This window comes from Patagioenas fasciata, chromosome 1, assembly GCF_037038585.1.
Source record: "Patagioenas fasciata isolate bPatFas1 chromosome 1, bPatFas1.hap1, whole genome shotgun sequence".
Taxonomy (NCBI): domain Eukaryota; kingdom Metazoa; phylum Chordata; class Aves; order Columbiformes; family Columbidae; genus Patagioenas; species Patagioenas fasciata.
In genome coordinates, this window is record NC_092520.1 from 96,340,259 (window position 1) to 96,358,936 (window position 18,678).

Sequence of the window (18,678 nt, forward strand, 5' to 3'; positions counted from 1 at the left end):
ATCAATCCCACATACTTCTGTATTCCCTTTAAGTGGCTTAGGCTGTAACGTAATAGACAGATGCTGACCATAGGCACATGAAATTGTCTAATGGAAACAATCATGGACACAACAATTATCTAATCAGGGAGAAAGGGAAAACAATGGCTATATTAGCTGGAAGGAAATAAAAGGGGAAGACTGCCTGCAAGCAGAAAGATGAATGCATGTATATGCATGCACGCACCAGTTCTGCGCTTTCTGTTTCTAGAATGACACTTTATTTTCTTTCAGATAAATAATCACAGTGATTAATCTCTGCAAACTTTCAGAACAAACACTTATGATCATACATTGTTCAAAACGATATCCTAGCCTATGATCAGCATTGTTTTTCCCAAGACTCAGTTTTCAACCTGATTTTCTGCCCTCTCTCTCTTGTGGCCCTGAGGCAGCGAAGGTATATGCACAAGGGAGTGCACACAGGGAGGGTTCGCATGGGATTCTTTGAGATTGTTCACGTCCAAAACATGAACTCGAACTTTGCGTATTTGCCGGAACAGGGTGCAAATAATGTAAGACTCCAGATCTAAGTCCGTCAAGAGTGTAGGAACTCAGCAATAAAATAGCTCCGTAACTCCATGAAAGAAGCATCTCTAACTGATTCAGAGCAGCTGAAATTGGACTATGTCTAAAGAAACACCTTTAGAGCATATTCATGCCCTGATGAACCAGAAAGAAGGTCACAGTTTTATAGTATTACCTGTGAGAAGAAATCTTTTATAAAAAGAGTTTTTCCCTTTACCACTTCTTCTGTTAAGAACTGAGGAGAGCTTGTGGTGGGAGCTACTTGTATTTACTTTTTATTTGAAGCAGAAATTTATTTGGATTAAATCTATTTTATCTAGTGGTAGCTTGTGGTAACAGGTCTATTAGTTACCTGATGTATCTGTAAGTACTGTATGCACAGCTAGGTATAATGTATGCTTTTGATATAGCTCTAGTACAAATCTATAATATTTTTTCACTTCAAACAAATGTTTACTTCAAAAAAAAAAAAGAAGAAAAAAGTCTTTACCTGGAGAAAATATTTTTCAGAGTACAAGGACAAAGGTTGATTTTTATGTGAGAGAATAATAATGCAGATAGATAGTGTTCTGCGTCACTCAGAGTTGGCTGTCAGGTAAACAATAGGAAAGGAAGATTACATTTATAAATTCAAAAACTGAAGAAAGAACTACTTTATGATTATTTCTATCTTAACGCAGCCAGAAGGGAGGCTGTCTGACCGATGTTCTGGTTTTGGTCTTACAGACTGGGATGAATGTGCTTCTCACACTGAGAATGACTGCTCTGCATTTGCAGAGTGTATCAATTTGATGGGCTCATACCTCTGCAGGTGCAAGACAACCATGGATACCAATCCATCCCAACCTGGAAGAAACTGTGAAGGTGAGCAAAAGACTGGCATGTAGTTTCCCTTTGTCATGAAAGGTCTGAATAAGTTGTGTTTTCTTACCTCTGCTTTTATTGTAACTGTTTGTATGGCATACAATGTGTATATAGATGCACCTTTGCAGTATCTGGCTGAAGGAGTACATACAATTTGCTTCTGAATATTAAGGTGAACCTTATGTATGTCTTCAGATGAAATCTCTCAGAGATCCTTCATGATTAGCCTAATAACTGACTGCTGAGCAACATGAGGAGTACTTTTTCCTCTTTTGGCACGTCTGCACCTTATTTTCTCCCACTGTAATGATCCATGCCCTCTCATACAGAAGAGGAGACCCAGGAATCAAATCTGCTTCTTTCACTAGGCACAAATTAGATTCAAAACTGTAAAAATCAAGTATGCTACAAGGTGTTAATGAGATATCCAAGATCTGGTTTTGTAATAATATTACACATGGTTGAGTGATCTCAACCCCATTTTCAGGTTAGATCTGGCATGCTCTGATGCCTTCTCTGTCTGGTGTGAGGTCCCATTTCAATGTGCATTTGTTGTGTTGCAGATGAGATTGTGGACCCTCTCACTGAAATGATGGCTCCTGAAGTAGCAAACAGCACACAGTTTGCTCCTGAAGAAGTAAGCTCTGCAGGCCCTGCTTCCCCTGCCACCACCAGGATGGTGGCTGCTGTAGGCTCCGAGATGAGCACTGCCCTACACCTCCCTGTTGCACTGCCCCCGGGTGATGAGCAAGTGCCCCATGGTCATTCTCCCACCAGCAATCCTTGGAGAAAAGGGCTGGTACCACAAATGGGCTATGGCAGGAGCAACAGCCCCACAGCCACAGGGGTCACCAACAGTGAGGAATTGGCTAGGAGTGCAGAGCAGTGGGTGGATGTAAGTCCATCTCAGCCAAGCTCCGTGGCAGAAGCTTACCCCTGTGCACCGCAGCGAGCGGCTGCTCTCACAAATGTGCCCACGGGCGCAACCGGGCAAGAGCAACTCAATTTTCCTTTGCTGGAGTTTTCAGATCAGACAACCTCTGCTACTACCAGCAGTCACACAGCTTTTGGTGTGCCTCAAGCCAGCTCTCAAGATGGTCCTGGTACAGCTCTGCCTGCCGTGGGGGAGGCTGCTCTTCCCACCCTCAAGACCACTCTTGGAGCACATGTGGAGATGGGGAGAGAGGACAGCTCTTGGTCTGAGAAATACTCTGGAGCCCTGGGGTCATCAGCTTTGCCAGGCACCTCTCCAGCTCCCAGCCTGATGCCAAGCCCAGCCGTGGACACCAGTGAGTGTGTATTTGGTGTGGATCGGCACATGTGGCAATTTGACTGCATAAAACCTCACTCAGAGTCAGGAAAGGTGCAGAGTTAGAATCAGTGGTCTGGGATGGAGGTGTCTGAAAGTAGTTTTTCTATGTCAAAATTATTTTCTCTCTGCAGAGCCTTCTCTTCTCCAGGCTGCACAACCCCAACTCTCTCAGCTTGTCCTTATAGCAGATGTGTTCCATCCCTCTGGTTGTTTTTGTGACCCCTGTCCTTTTCCCACACATTCTGTTTTCTCCTGGATGCTCTGGCTCCAGAGTACTGCAGCAGCAACCACCCATAGAGTTACCTGAGAGACCCAGGAAGGCAAACAACCTGCCCTCCTATTCACCTTAGTGAAGGATGGATTAGACAGAACCCCACATATCCCCTGTGGGGCAGGAGCTGCATGGAAACCTGTGAGCCACTTTTTCAGGGGTGGTAATTGAGAGTAACTAGACTGGCAGGGAGGGATTAATCTGTTTGGGTTTGGGCAGATGTGCTGCAGCTAATTAGGCTATTTTACTGTTGATTGGATCTGAATCATGTTTCGAGATTAGAGTCAGATTCGGTCTTTAAATTACGGTTCTGTTTGGGATAGGAGTGTTGCCATCTTTGTCCATCACATTATTTTTTTCCTTTAGTGTGTTAATTAGTGATACATGTTTCAGTTTTTTTTTTTTTTTCTGCTAGTGTTTATTCTTTCTCTCATGCCCTCCATATCTCTCTGATCCCAAACCACACTCCTCTCTGCTATTTTCTCTTCACCTCCTCTACAGTTTCCTGTTCCTAGGGGTCTCCACTGGTCTAGCCCCACATCGGGTCTCCTTCATTCCTTCCTCCCTGGAAAACCTCTTTTCCAGTCACCAGCTCTGCTGCTTCTCCAGCCTCTCTTGTACCACCAGTCCTGCTCAGCAGTGCCACAATGTCCATTTCTCCAGTCCTGTTAAGCTCTGGGCAGTCGTGTTGGTGCCTCTGCTCTGCTTCTGTCTTCTCTCCATGTTGTATCCTTCTCTCTGCCTGGCATTGGTGAGATGTGGGAAGAGAGCTGCTTTGGGACTTTGGTGGCCACATTGAGGAATCAAATAATTTTGGACTGAACAACACGTTAATGTTGAAAAGCTCCAGCTACTGCTTTGCTTTGTGTTCCCCCTGCCCCCTTTCAATGTAAGAAAGCATAAAAAAAAGTGAGGTTTTTTTGTTTGCTTTGTTTTTTAATGAAAACAAAAAATGTTCTCTAAAAAAAAAAATCAAAATAGCTAATTTTAACTGACAAAAACAAAGGTCATTTTCTTCCAGATGGAAAACAAGTGAAAGAATTCTAGACAAACAAGTTCAGTTTATAAAAACTTGTTTTGTTTTCCTGATGAATCAAATATTCCGTCAAATGTTTTTGCTGGCAAAGGAGCCTGTGAAGGGATTATTCCCGGGGAACAAGAGGAAGAGCAACCAGAGTGGTATCTCACCAGCCTGGGACAGGAAACTTAGAGGGCAAAAATCTGTGTTCGGTGAAGCTGAATACAGAGCTCCTCCTTGTGGCAACACCTCTGACTTGGAGGGTTAACCTCAACCAACTCTTCAAAGCCCGTCACATCTTCTAAATACTGACTATTTAATTCTAAAATTGTTCAGAATATTTTCTTCTCTCACCACCAGATAACTGAATTTAGTTTATCTCCTAAAGACCTATGTTCACATGACAGGATGACCCATAGCAAAAAGAAAGCCCCAAACCTTTGATCTGACCAGTGGTGGTGTGGGTTCCTTTGGGATCAGAAGTATGCTGGGATAAAGGAAGTCTGCTTTAGTGGCTTGCTTTAAGGAGATGTGACTTTCTCTTCCCCCCTGCAAAACTTTACTCGATGACTACTTCTTTTTCTCTAGTACCTGTCCCAACTCAAAGGATTGTTGTCCCCAGCGTGACTAGAACCAACTTTGATATAATGTGGCCCACAGAGTTTATGCAGAGCCTTGCTTTTCAGTTCTTGGTGCTCGATAAAAAGCAGCTAATATGGGCAACCAAAATTCAGTATAGGAGTCTGACAGTCTCAAAGCTGGAACATGGTACCTTATATACTGCTGAAATTGAGACAGATATGTATAGGGAGGAAAGCAGTTTCTCAGAGACAGAGCTGACAGATATGAGACCTACAGGATGTCTGTACCATTTTTGAGAGGCATCCAGGGGCCAGATGGGGCAGACAAAGGTGCTGGGTGCCAGTGTTCAGGCATCTGGTTTTTTGGCTACATTGCAGCCTTCTGCTGTTACAAGTTGATGCATACCACATGTGGCCGGGCATGCCAGTGACAGTCACACACTTGTCCATGGGCTCTAGTCCATGGAGCATGCATATAAGTTGTCTTTTTCTTACTTTGCAGCTGTCCAGAAACTTAGTGGCATGGTACGGATAACAAATGTGAAATACTCTCCAGGCTTTAGCAATACAAGCAGCGAGGAATACCAAACCTTTGTACAGCTTTTTGTTGATGAAGTAAGTGGCTAAGAAGGATGTGACCTGTTATCAATGTCAGTGAAACCACGTGTGCCATCTTTTTCCCATGAAGGCTGGACATCTGCCTTCCCTGCCACATATGTAAGGTCCCAACCATCTGAGACTGCAGGATGAGCATGCAACTGTACTTAAGAATGAGATCAGGATTTGGGAATTCTCTGGTGCTTCCATTTCTTCTGCTTCTCAAACCCAGTTATGCTGACTTACTGATTTCCTCCAGGGGTGTGGTGAAAAATTAATGAATGTTTACCAAGTGCTCTGATATCCTTGCCCTACACAGTGGTATATTAATGAACTATATAAGTGTTATTACCCTTTGTCATAGTAACTTAAGGCTGACATTTCTGGAAAAGGAGTGGTTTCTTGTTAAGTTCCCTTTGCCCAAACTTCTAATTAGACCGTGGGATATCAAAGTGCACTGTGATATCAGGTGCAGCTTTAACGCTCTTGTAATTCCCAGACATTGCTTTTGACAGTATCAGTCTCCTAATTTCTTAGTGAATTTATCAGAAGTCTGTTCCTGCTGGTGTTTAATCAAAGACACCTGTGCTTGGAAAACCTCTGGTTATGCTGAGCTGCCTTATTGCCTTCCTTATCTTCCCTTAACTGTACGTGTTTTTATAAGCCTTGATAACTGTGATAATAAATCCACCTCTGACAATCATATGAATTTTCAAATCCTGCAGAAGCCTCCCCAGTCTCTCACTGTGCACAGAGTTACAACCTGTCCCTGCAGTGCAGTTGTCTGCAGTGGGTGACAGCAGCGAGTGTTCGGGTTGAGGCCAGGCCAGCGATGGGTTAGAGATACCTGCAAGGAGGGAAAAGCACCATCCGCTTAACTGTGCATGATGTTTTCTTGGATATCAAATAGGTTTCCTACTGGTCATTAGCGGTTTGCACGTTTCTGGATGTGTTGGTGGAGCACAGCTTTCCCAGAGTTGTTTTGACCCCAAGCTGTCACATCAGAAAAACAGCCTCAAAATCAGAATGACGTGATTAGCAAAGTGAAAAGGGAGCAATTCTCTACTGACCTCACTCTCATTCAGCATCACTCTCTGCCCAAGGCTATTTTGGAATGGCATAGTATTTAGATGGACTAAAATGAATATATTTTCTTCATGGGCTATTCAGTCAGATACATTAATCCAGAAAATCATTGATACAAATATAATTTGGTGTCAGTTTTACCCATTTCTGAAAGTTTCAGGCAGAGAATGATCACTCGTGATTATAAGGAACTAGCTTCTTTTTCCAACGCATCGGTTTTATGAATCACCTGGTGAGATGTGTTAGTGTTGATTCCATCTACCTTTGAGCCACTGTATGTAACCTGTAGTATTGTAGCTACTGTAAATGTCAAAATTTGCTGCGAGTGTTTTATTAAAAATGTTGTGTTTCTAGATGCCAAGGAAAAGGAAGTTTAGGAAAAAACAAAAGATCTGCATATTTTCTTTTCAGATTATAAGGGTCAGAAATAAGTGAGAAAGGTTTAATGGTCTTTAAAAGCACTATCAGGTTTCAGTTAAATAAACTTTGCCAGAGTTTTTTTTTTTTTTTTTTTTTAAGCTCTTTGGAGTCACCATCTACCATTCGGAGCATTTATAAATCCTAATGTGTATGATGTTCTTTAGCTTAGAGCCGCCCCAGCACTTAAGTGACATGTGGTTAAATTGGCAGTGCAGGAAATGGAAATACTGTCCTTTAGGTAATGTGTAGATGAGAATGAGGTAAAAACTTGATGTGACAGCTTGCACTGTCATTGTCTAGGCCAATTTCACCATCTTCCTTGTAATGCAACTAAAATGACACAGCTAAGGGAAAGAGAGTATTTTAGTCTTCCTGGGTTTTGCTGAGCTTGTCTTTTGCAACAGCCAAGAAGAATACAGTGACATCTAGGGTTTATCCTCAGAAAAATGAATCAGGAAAACAGAAGGTTTGAATTGAAAATGTATTCACTGAGGTACATTTAATTCCTGAGTGGAACAGGTTGTTTTGAATTCAGATACCTTAAATACCGATCGACAAAAAGTGTAAACCTAATATATGATGTTGTCTTATCAAGGTGACCCCTTCATTTGGAAGTGACATAGACTTTGTTTGAAATAGCTTAACACACTTAAAATGACTGCAGTTAAAGCTATCTGAATGTGGAATGAGTGTTGATACAGGGATTAAGGCAGTTTCATTATTTCAGTGCGATTTCACCCCTTTGTTAACTTGAGTTTATTCCAAATATTGGGCATCCTTACAGTTGCTGGTGATGGTGTCTGGGCAGATGTGTGCTCTAGTACCTTCTCTCTGAAGGTGCAGCCAAAGCATGGGCAGTGGGGAGGGTTTTTTTTCTGAGTGCAAAACAAGCTTAATGCATGGTTCTGTTCAAATTAATGTACCTTTCACTTACTTATTTCCAGTTCCCAGACTGCCAGTGCATTCCCTGCTCTGCCAGCCATGCAGGCTTCTGAGCAAGTACCCATGATAACTCCAAAGAGTTGCTGACATTTTGCCTGGAACCTGTGGATGGGTTGTCCCAGAAAACCCACCAAACATACCATAGCCACCCATGGGGTGAGCCTGGCTTGCCTTTTGCTCAAAAAACCTATTGGCCTTTCCAATCTCAATACATGAGTTTTAATGTGGCTTCCATCTAACTCTGAACTTGAACTTTATCTGCCTCCTGTTTCTCTTGCCAGAGCAAGGGACGTTCCCTTCCCTTGATGCCGGTGTTAATTTTGTCCTTGTTCGCCTCCTTTCTTGTGAACCTTCTTCTGGCATATGGATTTCTCCTGGTCTGGCATTGCTAGTGTTTCCTTTGTATGCTACAGAAATTGTAGATACAATGATGAATCTCAATATATTTTATTTGTCTAGTAAGAAAACCTCATACTCAAGGGTATTATATATTGAATAGCTCCTTCTAAAAAGTTTGCTCTTGTTTCTCCTTTTTTTTCTTTTTTTTTCTTTTTTTTTTTTTTTTTTTTTTCCCCTAGCCTCACTTCATCAGCCATTATTTTGATAACCTAGGGTGTGGTACCTGTTGTGAAAGCATATAACCTTCTGGATAAAGGGGTTTGTAGTGTCACCTAGTGGCTAAATACGAATACTGTGAATGTCCCCTTGACAATTCTTAAGCTCTGAGTCCTGGTTTGAGATTAAAAATATGAATGAGGACAAAAACAAAAGAAAGAAAGAAAGAAAGAGACAAAAACAGACAAAAAAATTTCCCAAGGCTTGGCTAAAAAGAAATATTGCTAAAGCAAAATCTTCAGGACAGATAAGAAGGGAATACAGAGATGGACTAAGATGATGTCACAGGTGTATGTATTTAATATCCGGAAGTTTAGATAAAAACTATGAAAGATGAAAACTTAGGCCTGACCTCCAGCTTTTCAGAACATGCTTGTGAAACAGCAGAAAGAGAGAGGAGAATGGTCCCAGGAGCTCCACAGCTTGGTGAAAGGGAGATTTTGGGGGCTGACAAGGACAGCCTATGGTCTGCCCAGGCTTCCACAGGGCAATTAGCTCTTTTGATCATCCTGGCTCTTACTGCCTGCCCCTTGGGTTTGCAGTGGTTGCAGGTGCATGGGAGCCCTTTCCAGTTGCATGTGGGGGGTCAGCTCCATATGTATTACCCTTGCACCAAACACATGCAACACACATCAGCTCTGAGAATGCAGAAAAGGGCTGCAGCACACCTGCAAATCTGGGCCTGTCTGCAGGGCTGGATAATATATAGCAGGCAAGTAAGTTGGGACTGGATAACACAGAGCAGGCAGGTAAGTCAGGCTTGGCACATAAGTGTGCAAGAGCTGTGGTCATCTGGGAGAATCCAGCATAAAATGCATGAGCTCTGTATATGCATGCAAGAGAAATGAGGCTCCTTCTCCTATTGGCTCCCATCGCTGACCCTTGCCTTGCCTCTTCCTTGGGCTCTCCCTTGTGGAAGTCACTGCCTGCACCCCTGGACATTACACTTCTGACATAAGCTCTGCTTTAAACCCATGGCTGAGATCCAGATGTGCTGTTCCAGATATTTGCTGCAGAAAATGTGTAGAGGAGGGGATTGGAGGTGACCACAATGTAGCCCCTGCCAGCTACCTTAATTCTCTGGGAAGCTGAGCTAGAGAAAGAAGGGAGCGATGTACTCTAGAGATTGGGCCTAAAATGTTTATGTAGTACTTAGGGACATGGTTAAATGGTGGACTTGGCAGTGTGAGATTAACTGCTGGACTTGAAGCTATGTGTATCCCAGGCTCAGGAGGTTTGGCAGGGATGACATGGCATTTGTACTTTGTGTGCTGCTGGGAGACACATGTGAAAGATACTAAGAAACACAGAGCATCTGTGAGCGTCTCCTGGAGAAAGGGAGAGTAGAAAATACACAATCCTAATGAGAAGATTTGTGACATTGATGGATGGCATCACTCAGCCTGTGCTTGCTCTTCTGTCTGGTCTTCAGGTATGCACTCTGCCTGCATTGTGGTTAGATGTTGGGGCAAGACCTGGCATACAAATCCATGTGTGTATGTGTGCCCTGCTTTCCCTTGGGACATGCAGGTAGGCAGGAGTCCAGTGCAGTGTTATCAGACCCCTTTTCTGGGCAACTAGAGGAAAAGGACTGATAAGAGAGCACTTGTGGATGTTTACCAGTTTCTCTTTGTGGTGAGTTTCTTAGAAATAGGCTTGTGTTTCTGTGTATAATGTTTTCTCAACATGTTCTTTAAAGCTGAATTTGTATTAGCCTTATGTCTTGTCTGGGGTGCTCCTGTGAGATGATCCCGTCTGACCTGTGTCTGCTCCTCCTATGGCTGGTGCTAGGCCTGGAGACAAAGGAAAAAAGTGCTGAAAATGCAAAAGCTGTTGGACATCCCCTGGGGCCCCTGTGTATGCCCAGATACCTTGCCCTCCTCCTGTGGGAGGAGAAGATACTCCCACGGGCAGCTACCCTCCAGAGATAGCAGCCAGCCTTGGAGGGTGGAATGGGAAGAGGTTGCACATACCGCTCCAGCCTGTTTATCTCTTCCAGAGGGGTTGGTTCCCTCATCTGAGCTGGATTGCAGAGAGGTGGAGCAGCGCACCTGATGCAAAGGCTACGCAGGGCTGTATTTTCCCATCCCACAGAACGCAGACCATCCTGCTCTCCCATGTGGCAAAGGAGGCTGCTTCTGGGGTTATTGTGAATAAAGCTCCACGTGCCTTGAAAAAGGTGGTATTTTCTTTCTTAATCTGCTGTTGAAGTCCAAGGCCACTGTGTACAGAATGTGAATGTTTATTTTACTGGTTTCTGTAGACTGCCCTAAGTTCAGCTATGATTTGGTGCTGCAATACTTTGAGGGTGGCTCAAAGTGCAGAGCCGTTTCCTAGCTCTGCCCTTGGACTCTCAGGGAGGACAGTGAGTTGGGGTTGTGTGCCCCAATGACAGTCAGAATTTGCAGAAATAATATAATACTCCTCAGGGAAGACTTTAATGCAACATTTGTGAAATCAGATTGAGGACTGACTTGATGGGAGGTTGAGTTGTGTCGCAGTGCTGATGACATGAAACACCTTTCTATTTTCTTTGTCCTGGCCTGAGCATTTAAAGAGAGGCAGGTTTAGACTCAATCATAACCAGGAGAATTTTTCTTATTTACTTCGCTCTGATGATAAATCATCTGTGAAGAAAGGCTTGCAGGTGGTCTGCCCTAAGCTATAATGTACCTGAGCTGAGGGAGCCCTCCGAGATATATAAGCAGTGTGGAGTGTCAGGAGGTATCTCTACTTCCATTGGCAGCTCCTCTTTGTGTTGGGTTGTCCGCTTTCCTCAGAGGCATTTTGAGAGGCAGAACATGGGAGCTTCCTGTCAGTCTGCTCCCTTCCTTGCTGATACCAGAGGCAAGAACCTGTGCCAAATGACAGATGAGGTATCTTAATTACTTTAATATTGCTTAATTGTTTAATATTCACAGTCAAATATATGCCATATCCTTCAGCTGCTGTAGAAATGTTATAAAGCAAAAAGTCAGTTTTCTGTTGCTTGCCTTCAGAGTATGAAGCACAGATGTAATGCATAGTGCTCTCTTCTGGGCAGGGTACAAAGCCTAAAATGTGATTGCTTCTATCTGTCTGTCTTCACATGCTTTTTGTTTTACTCCAGGTACATAGATCTCTGCCCCCTGCTGTTCTTCAGCAGATGGATGCTGGTCTGATTCAGGTGTTGATAACAGGTATTACTAATGGGAGTACAGTGGTAAGTTTCAATTTACTGATTGCAGAAGATGTGGATATCGACTACATCATCACCGCTTTTCGTGATGCCTTTGAACACAGCTATTTCACAGTTGACAAGAGCAGTCTCTCCATAAATGGTAAGGAACAGCTTGTATCCCAACAATTCTTCAGAACTAGGAAGATGATAAAACCTATTACTAATCTGTATTTTATGAGGTGAAAATGTTTGCAAAACAGATGTAGGAAAAGCCATTCTCTCACATTATATTGCTCGTGCTTATCTGTCCAATAAGCTTTCTTAGAGAACATCAAAAGATGAAATAAGAAGTGAGATATGCCTGATCTAAAAGGACAAAAACAACTGATCTTTTTGTCTATAGATAGCATTAATTTTATATAGAAGAAGATATGGAGATGTTAGAAGCAGTGGTCACAAATTGAGTGTTTTATAAACTACCAGTGGAAACAGCTCCCTGTACAGACATAATGATCTCTGTTTAGAATAATTTTGAAACACATGACCCTCTGCTTTTTGCTGATAATTTTGCATGAGATAGAAACCCCAATAAACAGATACATGAACACGTGAATTCTGCTGCCCTGGGAGTACATGTTTTCCTCACACACCTGTGGGTTGGAAGTTCAAATGAAAGTCCACACCTTACCAAGACGTGCACAATGACTCCTTGTACAAATTCTTTTCTTTTATATGCAATTTAAGCTTGTAATAAGAAACATTAGTGTCCTGACTAACTGCTGTTGAATTCTGTTTCACAAGTTGATGTGTCATCTCTGGAAAAAAAAACAAATTCTATATCCTTAACATGATATGTTTGTCCAAAGAACATTGTTATAAGCTATCAGTTAGAATCTATTTGGTCTGCCTTGTACATTCTCTTTTCCTGTTACCATTACAGCTGTGAATTTGGAAAATTATGTATCCCCTTAATTAGTAAGATCACAACTATCTCCTGGTAGTGCTTTGTAGGGTGCCTGCCCTCCTCGAACTTGTGCTAAGGGACAGGTCCCCATAGAACAGCTGGTTAGCACTGCTTTCCAAGTTCTACCTAAGGTGTTATGTCTTTCTTTGCATAGTTACAATTAGACCTTCAGAAGTGAAAGGGAAGTAAGGCATATTTTTCCTTTTAGAAGTGAAAATTTTGCCAAGGTAAAAATTAAGAAAGCAATGAGACTGCAACTTGGACCAGTCACACAAACCTCCTGTTTCACTCATCCTGGGCATTTACTAACCATCTCCTCAGGAGTGTAGAATGGGGGAGGCAACTGAGGAAACCCGTGGGGTCGGAAGCCTCCCCTTGGGCTGTTGATCAGTTTAGGATAGGAGCTCTGCAGCAGGCTGTCTGCATTTCAGTGGGTATCTGCTGAGCATCATCGGTAGCACAGCTCCTGGAGGGTTTTGTCAGTGCCCTCTAGGCTGTGCTTCCCACCTCTTCTAGACACAGAGGCTCCCTGACACGTACGGTAGAGCGTCATACCTAAGAGGTGCAACTCCACCATGATATCATTGTATGACCTTGCTCCAGATTCAGAACTATCACTTTTTCATTTCTACACTCTCCACCTTTGCCTTTTGCTTAAATATATCCAACAGATTATGATGAGTGCAAAAGCGAAGAAGATGACTGCTCCCCAGATGCATCATGCCATAACACGCTTGGATTTTACCAGTGCAGTTGCAACGAGGGATTTGCTGATGTGCATCCAGAAAGACCTGGAAGAAGCTGTGAAGGCAAAACAAAATATTTTATTATCACAGTATCACAGTATCACAGTATGTTTGGGATTGGAAGGGACCTCAAAAGATCATCTAGTCCAATCCCCCTGCTGGAGCAGGAACGCCTAGGTGAGGTCGCACAGGAATGTGTCCAGGCGGGCTTTGAATGTCTCCAGGGAAGGAGACTCCACAACCTCCCTGGGCAGCCTGTTCCAGTGCTCTGTTACCCTCACTGAGAAGAAGTTCTTTCTCAAATTTAAGTGGAACCTCTTGTGTTCCAGCTTGATCCCATTGCCCCTTGTCCTATCATTGTTTGCCACTGAGAAGAGCCTGACTCCATCCTCGTGGCACTCACCCTTTATATATTTATAAACATTAATAAGGTCACCCCTCAGTCTCCTCTTCTCCAAACTAAAGAGCCCCAGCTCCCTCAGCCTTTCTTCATATGTGAGGTGCTCCACTCCCTTAAACATCTTTGTTGCCCTACGCTGGACCCTCTCCAGCAGTTCCCTGTCCTTCTTGAACTGAGGGGCCCAGAACTGGACACAATATTCCAGATGGGGTCTCACCAGGGCGGAGTAGAGGGGAAGGAGGACCTCTCTCGATCTACTGACCACCCCCCTTGTAATACACCCGAGGATGCCATTGGCCTTCCTGGCCACAAGGGCACAGTGCTGGCTCATGGTCATCCTGTTGTCCACCAGGACCCCCAGGTCCCTTTCCTCTACACTGCTCTCTAATAGGTCATTCCCCAACCTATACTGGAACCTGGGGTTGTTCCTGCCCAGATGCAGGACTCTACACTTTCCCTTGTTAAATTCCATCAGGTTATCCCCCCCCCAACTCTCCAGCCTGTCCAGGTCCCGCTGGATGGCAGCACAGCCTTCTGGCGTGTCAGCCACTCCTCCCAGCTTAGTGTCATCAGCAAACTTGCTGATAGTACTCTCAATTCCCTCGTCTAAATCGTTAATGAATATATTGAATAATATTGGCCCCAGTACTGACCCCTGAGACACTCCACTAGATACTGACCTCCAACTGGACTCCGCACCATTGACCACCACTCTCTGGCTTCTCTCTTTAAGCCAGTTTGCAACCCACCTCACTACTCTATTGTCTAGGCCACACCTCCTCAACTTAGCTGTGAGGATGCTATGAGGGACTGTGTCAAAGGCTTTACTGAAGTCAAGGTAGACCACATCCACTGCTCTGCCATCATCCATCCACCTTGTTACATTCTCATAAAAGGCTATGAGGTTGGTCAAGCATGACTTACCCTTGGTAAAGCCATGCTGACTGCCCCTAATGACCCTCTTATCCCTGATATGCCTTGAGATGACACCAAGGATAAACTGTTCCATTACTTTCCCAGGGACAGAGGTGAGGCTGACCAGTCTGTAATTACCCGGGTCCTCCTTCTTGCCCGTTTTGAAGATTGGAGTGACATTTGCTTTCCTCCAGTCCTCGGGCACCTCTCCCGTTTCCCAAGACTTGGGAAAAATGATGGAGAACGGTCTAGCAATGACTTCAGCCAGCTCCCTCAGCACCCGCGGATGCATCCCATCTGGACCCATGGATTTATGGATGTCCAGACTATTTAATTGTTCCCTAACCCAGTCCTCATCGACTAAAGCAAACTCCTCCATTAACCTGGCTTCATCCGGGTCTCAGGGGTACAGGGTTCCCCAGGACAGCCTCCAGCGGAGTAGAATGCTTAGTGATCTGTTCTTATTGGATCAGGGTCACACTTGCCACAAGTCTTCAAATTTTGCCAGAGATTAATTTGGTTAATTGTTTTCAGCTGGCTCCTAATGGGAAAAATCTTGCAGTAGACTTCAAGTATTTCTGACTGTAGTACTTTGTCACAGAGTTTACTGTGTTAATATTTAATGCTGTCTTTATAAGGTTCTTTTAACAGTTCTGTTTTCTCATATTTGCCATTAAAATTAGACAGCATTGTCAAGATTGTTGGTTATTTTCATTGGCAGTAACATAGGGGACAGCAGAGATCATAGATGAGGTAACAGAAAGAACTAGATACATGGTTTGACGTCTATATGGCAGCAGGGTTGAAATGTTGATACTACAAACTACTTTCTTGTATGAGTCAATTCATCTAGCTTCTCTGTTTCCTTAAATCATTTGTTAAATGACGTATGATGGGTCTTTAAGCTCCTAAATTCTTTTAGGCTTCTTCAGTAATTTTTATTTGTTTTTGTAACCACAGTGATAAGCTACTTCTTGTCTGAAGTCACAGGGATTTGTCAACTGCTTAGCTTTGTTTAACCAAGATATTTAGCATTATGGTAACCAGCTTTTGGGAAATGCAGCCCTGAAAGAGCTCAGACTTTTGATTTTCTTCCTCTTACATTCATATCAGCAACTTTTTAATTTGGGGCATTTCTGAAAGCTGGGAAGTTCCAGAAGGGTATCTATATGTACAGATTTTATATGTTGCTTGAGAAATAGATGCCATTTGTATGTACAACCCCTTAAAATTATTTAAGAGAATTTTTGTGCAATGAGACACATCTTTTTTGTTTCACTGCAAATGGAATTTATTGTCTTGGTGCTCTCTAAGTCAGTGGTGGATGAACACAGCTTGTTTCTAGTAGCAGAGAGCCATGGGATAACCCCATAGCCTGTGCTGGATGTCAGATGTTTGACATATGCATTGATCTCAACCTTTGCTTCCCCTTTTTTCCTGCTGTTTTCTTCCTGAAACCATTAAAATTGCTACTAACATATTTCTTAAATTCCCACTGTATCTCTCAGGACACTTATATGCAATGTGAGCCTGCTACAAAAGGTTTGCCCTGTACTTCCCCTGAAATGGGTTTTCCAAAGTGTCTGGGATTATATCCTTTGGGTATCAAATGGTCACAAATGGGGCCAGGTTTTTGAACAAACTCTGCTCTCCACATCCAGAAGTCTGCAGTGTCCTACAGTACTAGGCAAAAAAATACGAACACTTGCTGAGAAACCTACAGATGGGGATCTCTTGCAAGCACTGATCTTCCAAAAGCTGTATATATGTGTTGAGCACGCTAATTATTTCAGCTCTCAGGAAATATTGGACTTCAGCTTTACTCACAGGCACTTCAGGTATCTCTAGCACTCTTTCTTTAAAAGAAAGGCTACAACTTTGGCAGTAAGTAGAGGGGGTTAAACGAAAAGCTAGTTTCCTGTCAGTAACTGTGAGTTTCCTCCTAAAGTTTTGCTCTTAGCTTATAAAATCCATTTGAATCTGTAAATTGCAACAGTACCTTTATTTTTGGCACTTTTCAGCATTTTCTATCAGCCAGGAAGCAACACTGATGGATAAGAAACCTGTACTCAACACAGTTTTACCTGCAACATCTTTGCAAACTTCAACTCATGTTTCCTCCCTTGCTTCATTGGACTTCACTGCTGACCACAAAGCTCTGGAGGACATAATGTTCTCCACTGTGGTGCTGCCTCCTCTTACCATGGATCCTGTGTCAAATCCTGACATTTCTCCTCAAGTATCTCCTGTCCACCTCGTTAAACCTGCCCAGGAAATTTCAATTCAAGATGCAGTGAGAGTGTTCTGTGAAAATGAAAAGATTGTCCTTGTCATCCAGAAGAGATTCTTACAGCAGGAATCTATCCCAGAAACCTCCCTGTACCTGGGGGAGCCTCGCTGCAATGTGAGCTTCAGCAATGGCTCTCATGTTGTGCTGCAGACAAACTGGAGCGACTGTGGCACTGAAGTTGAGACCGTAAGTCCCCTGAGCTGGTGAATTTGAAGAAGCTCCAAAGCATTTTTTGTTGGTCTTGGGGTTCAGGTGAGGAGGGTGGCAATGGCATATCCTTATCTAGGAGTACAGTCTATTAGTTGCTGAAATGCTGGACAAAAAAAACATTATTTGGAGAAAGAAAATCTCTTCCTGTGAGCAGAAAGTTATCTTGCTGTTTGGGGAGTAGGGAAAACAAGAAAGAGAAGGGAAATCTTTGGGGTCAGGCAGCAGAACTCAAGGGTTTCTCCAAACTGAGAGTCACTTCATATGTCTCTCTGGGCTTTCTCTGCACCAATTGCTACCACTGATGAGGACAGAGAGTGATGACTGTCTCCTTGGATCCCAAACCAAAGCCTATGCTCAGGCCATGCCAAAGTACAGAAATTCCCTTGTGAGGCAGACTGAGGAAGAGGAGGAAGGCTGGTGGATTTTCATTGTCTCACTGTACTGTAAATAAGATACCAGAGATTAGATCCATTCGATTTTTGCAGCCAGGAGAATGGAGAATTCCTGAGCACTTGAAGCTGCTAAGCCTGTAGCTCTATCTCTAGATACACTGATGTTCACAAGTTGTGCTTCTGTCTGTGTTCCAGAACATGACTGATACCATAGTGAAAACTGTGCTTTGGAATGAGATTTCTGCTCAAGGAGTAATCCACCGTTTAAAAGTTGCCAGTCTCATTCACTGTGTCTTTCAAAATGAACTCTTGACTTCCTTTGGATACATCGCAGAGGGGTAAGTAACAACTCTCCCTGCTTTTGAACCCTGTTGTGTGGCTGAGTGCTGCAGCATTGCAAAAATCCCTGGGGACCTCAGCTGTATCCAGCAATAGGACTTGCTTGCCATCCTGCGAATCCTGTGCTCAGATGGTCCCTGCTATGTGCTTCTCTTCTGCTCCATGTAATGTGTCAATGGATCCAACAGCCAACAAGCTTGGCCATTAGCTGGCTAAAACAAAGATGAAGCTAAACTTTTGGGAGCTACTGGTACAGGTTCAGGAGCAAGAATTCCTGACTTGTCTTTGCCTTCCTGGGCAATCACATGTGGCAATAACAGTATTTTCCTACTTTTGGAGCATGTGTCTTTTCAACTGATGTAGGCATGCAGACTGCTATGTTAGTGCTGAGAATGGCAATTTTCAACCCCCACAAATCCTTATTTGATCAACTTGGAAAAAAAAGAGAAGTAATGCAAATACTTTATGGAAGGCCCTATCTTCAAGTTAGATGGAATCAAATCCATTATTCGCAGAAAGTCAAACCCATGCTCACAGAAAAGGTGCTCTGCTAGTCAATGTTGTCCCTTCATACAAGTCTGCCTCCTCTCTCTTGCCTATTACCATGCTTACAAATCTACTGTCTGTGTCCTAACCCTCCAGACACTGTATTTTCTTTTCTATCCCCCCTGCAAAGTCTTTGTCAGGCCCCTTCTCTCTGACTTCTATAGTTTTCTCATGTTCCTCAATTACTGTTCAGTTTGTCCCTTATTAATTTTTTGCCACTTCTCCACAAAGCTTTTACTCTCCTTATTTTGAACTTAAAGACAGCTCGTAGTCTTGTTCCCCTTCAGCTCTTCTCAAATATCTCTCTTCGCTATGTTTGTATTGCCAAGACCTTCCACCCTTCAGATTTTCCCACTTGTGTTTTCACACTTCCTACCTTTCCAATTAAAAGCTTGATGCATTTTCACCCTTTTCTCTTAAACAGTGTCCTAACATCTAGGACT

General features: G+C 43.2%; 1 protein-coding gene across 6 annotated transcripts in view; it reads left to right on the top strand.

Annotated features, from left to right (window-relative positions):
• The window catches only part of UMODL1 (uromodulin like 1), a 77,360-nt gene that overhangs the window by 48,748 nt on the left and 9,934 nt on the right, over positions 1 to 18,678 (top strand). For 5 of the 6 annotated variants that reach the window (XM_065861329.2, XM_065861356.2, XM_065861364.2 and 2 more), the window contains 7 exons: positions 1,294 to 1,431; positions 1,995 to 2,720; positions 5,116 to 5,228; positions 11,383 to 11,593; positions 13,069 to 13,206; positions 16,480 to 16,934; positions 17,546 to 17,688. In XM_065861329.2, the coding sequence (XP_065717401.1) occupies positions 1,294 to 1,431; positions 1,995 to 2,720; positions 5,116 to 5,228; positions 11,383 to 11,593; positions 13,069 to 13,206; positions 16,480 to 16,934; positions 17,546 to 17,688 (1,924 nt within the window). The remainder of the gene's footprint in view (positions 1 to 1,293; positions 1,432 to 1,994; positions 2,721 to 5,115; positions 5,229 to 11,382; positions 11,594 to 13,068; positions 13,207 to 16,479; positions 16,935 to 17,545; positions 17,689 to 18,678) is intronic. The other variant, XM_071811392.1, reaches the window with a different exon arrangement.